Source organism: Gavialis gangeticus, unplaced genomic scaffold (genome assembly GCF_001723915.1).
Source record: "Gavialis gangeticus isolate Ggan-Ray unplaced genomic scaffold, GavGan_comp1, whole genome shotgun sequence".
In the NCBI taxonomy this organism is placed as follows: Eukaryota; Metazoa; Chordata; order Crocodylia; family Gavialidae; genus Gavialis; species Gavialis gangeticus.
Genome location: NW_017729025.1, coordinates 37,753,484 through 37,756,510, shown reverse-complemented (window position 1 = coordinate 37,756,510; position 3,027 = coordinate 37,753,484). Strand labels below are relative to the sequence as shown.

At 41.7% G+C, this 3,027-nt stretch overlaps 1 protein-coding gene across 2 annotated transcripts in view; it reads left to right on the top strand.

Moving 5' to 3' along the window:
- SLC24A4 (solute carrier family 24 member 4) overlaps positions 1–3,027 on the top strand; it is a 231,040-nt gene that overhangs the window by 151,785 nt on the left and 76,228 nt on the right. For both annotated transcript variants that reach the window (XM_019518645.1, XM_019518644.1), the window contains exon 2: positions 2,708–2,784. In XM_019518645.1, coding sequence (XP_019374190.1) covers positions 2,708–2,784 — 77 coding nt within the window. The remainder of the gene's footprint in view (positions 1–2,707; positions 2,785–3,027) is intronic.

The window sequence follows — 3,027 nt, the reverse complement described above, 5'->3', positions numbered from 1 at the left end:
TACCCACAACTCAGTTATATTTGTTTTTTGCCTGGCTCTTAAACAGTACAGTATAGCCCCAGGCCCCTAACCCATTAATAAAGCTTCTACTTTATTTTTAATTGGACAAAATTTGTGTTGTGTTATGTGATGATGCACGACACCACCTACACCTCCCTTTTCAAAATCCTGGGTCTGCCCGTGGAGATATGAGAATCATGTTCGACTCTCTCTCTCACCTTTCCTCCCCTTTATTTCAGTGTATTCACAATTCTTTTAAAGGAGTCTTGGCCCATAGCTGCTATCAATCCGTGTGTCTAACATCTCACTGAAATCAACCAGCAGAAATATCTCACCTCTCCAAACAATCCCATGTTTTACTGGCTGAAATTTCACACTTGCACTGCTTTCGGCATCACACCTGGAGCCTCATATGCTGCATACCTCTTCACATAAAATTCAGAGCCTTCTGTCTTGCCTTCAGAGATTTGTACAGTTGTTCCTACCTGCCTCTGTTACCTGCTTCTTCCTTATCTAGCCTCTTCATTTTGCTCTTTGGTTTACCTGGTTGAGTTTTTCGCACTGTTATAAATTTATTGAATGTGATCCCCTTAACTACCTTGCTCTCTATCATGAACACTCCCTTCCCCCTCTCTCTCCTCCCCCCAAAAAGCAGGAATGATTTGGGGATTCACAATGGCTCATGCAGAGATATTTGTCCCAAGATTGATTAAAGTAACCTTATGTTTGGTCTCATTCAAAAAACAATATTTAGCTGTATTCATTTATTTTATATATTTTATTTTGTAATTTTTTCAGTGGATTATGTTATGCTGTCTGTATACATGTTTAAAATTTTGGGATATAGCTTAGTCAAAGGTTATGGCCAGACCTGTAGTTAATAGCTTTTTTTGGCAAAGGAACTGGGGAATGCACATCTAAGGAAAGAGAGAAGGTAAAACTGCTAAAGATCCCTGGCCAGTTGTTTTATGCATTGTCATTGGCAGTCCCTTGATATGAGGATGACAGTCTTCCAGTAGATAAGGAAGTCATCTGTGTCCATAGATAGCTAAAGAGGTCGATCTGAGATCTGCATGTTCCATCGCAGAGGTGGCAAATAGTTCTGGGAGGAAGTCATAGATCCCAGTGATGTCGGATTGCAGCTCTTTCCTTCTGTCTCTTTTGTCTATCTAGCTCCATAGCGAGGCAAGTTTGCTTGAAATGATCAATGCCTTGTCATTTCAGTAGGACAAGAACAATGACCACTCCCAGGCACAGAGCAGGAAGGACTATTGTTTGGATGGAAACCCAAGGTATTTTCTGCCCGTAATGGGGAAAATCAGCCCCACAATAATGAAGGCATCTCAGAGATGTGGGTAATTCATATGGGGAATTTCAGATGTCCCAGGAAGGAAAAATTTATGGAAAATTCCCAGATTTTTCACCAAAGAGAACAGTAGTGGCGTTTGGGGGGGGGAGGGGGAGAGAGTTGGTTTGAAGGTATTTAGGACCTTTCTGTGGGGGGGAGAGGGTTGGTCTGAAGGTATTTAGGACCTTTCTGTGAGCTAGTGGTTGTCTTTGAATTATTCCAAGCCTTGGTGGGAGTCAAGGTCCCTGGCTGGCAGGGTCAGCAGGATGACTGATCTTCAGAGCAGTGTTTCTCAACCCCGTGGGTCATGATCCAAATGTAGGTCATGAGAATATATGGAAGGGTCAGGGATAAACTTTAAAAACCAGATCAACAAACTTTAAAAATGGATTAAAACCATGGAAAACCGTGGCTTTCCCCTTGCAGGCTGTCAGAGTTCCCCACACACGGGGGGGCTGGGGCCTGGAGGTGATGGGGCTGTGGGTTGGGAGTAAGTGGCACTGGGTAAGAACTGGCTATCAATGTTTACGAATGGGTCCTGATACAAAAAAGGTGGTGAGCCACTGCTCTAGAGATACTTGGCAGAACTCTTAGAAGGAGTACATTTTAACTAGACGAGGGGGTGAGAAACTTTTACTTATCTTTTTGTCTTGTCTTCAGACTATGTCACCAGTTTTTCATGTCCCATTTTTCCCATACAATCAATCCTTCTGTTGTTTTGTTACCTTACTGATTACCTGTGGTAAAGCATGATTTCAGGGAAAGTGGTATTCCAGGCTAGCCCTTTCTATGAATGGGGGGACCTCGAATTCTTTCACAGTCCAAGAGGAAACTACCTGGAGCTGGCAGAGAGGCCTCTGCTGCAGCTGTAGGGTTGTGGAGCCAAAGTTTTCAGGGATAAGGAATTATGCCAGTGCAAACCTTGGTTTGTTCCTTGAGCCAAGCAGCCAGATAATGGGGACAAGCTGGCCCAGGGCTGGCCAAGGAAGGGCTATAGCTATTGTATTAGTTTTAAGTGGTGAGTTATAGCTCAAGCTCAGAATGTTATCTTGGGGAAAAGTTTTGCTTCTCTGCTGGTCACTTCAGAAGAATAATTAAAGTGTAAAGGAGTAAAAGTGAGGAAACAGTCACTGAATATTGGATTGACCCACTGGAGTGACAAAATGTAAACAAGTTGAAAGCCTGCATTTTGCTTTTCCAAGTGAACACAAGAGCCTTGGCCAGCCTACAGTGTACCAAGCTGAATGGCTACCCTCTTCAATAAAATGTTTCCATAGATCCATCTTTATTTTGATGGCTTCCATTTATAAGAAATGTACATATCTTCTTAAAATTAAAAATACATATTTTCTCTTTCAGCAATTACTGAATTTCCTACAGATTTGTTTACAAACAAGGAACGACAGCACGGAGCAGTACTGCTTCATATTTTTAGTGTAAGTTTTGCCCTAGTATGGCTCATTTTATTGTCTTCTTTTATAATTTTGTGAGGAATTACTCAGCCTAACTGCCCATTTTTAATGAATATCTGAATATCAACAGATTTGTACTAGTGCATTTGCAGCCAAATGTTCATCAAGTAAAAGCCAATTGAAGCACTTCCAAAATATGCGTGCAAGTCTAAAATGGCAGTTTTTATATTTTCCTAATAATACACAGCTCAGGCTGGGGAATGTTTG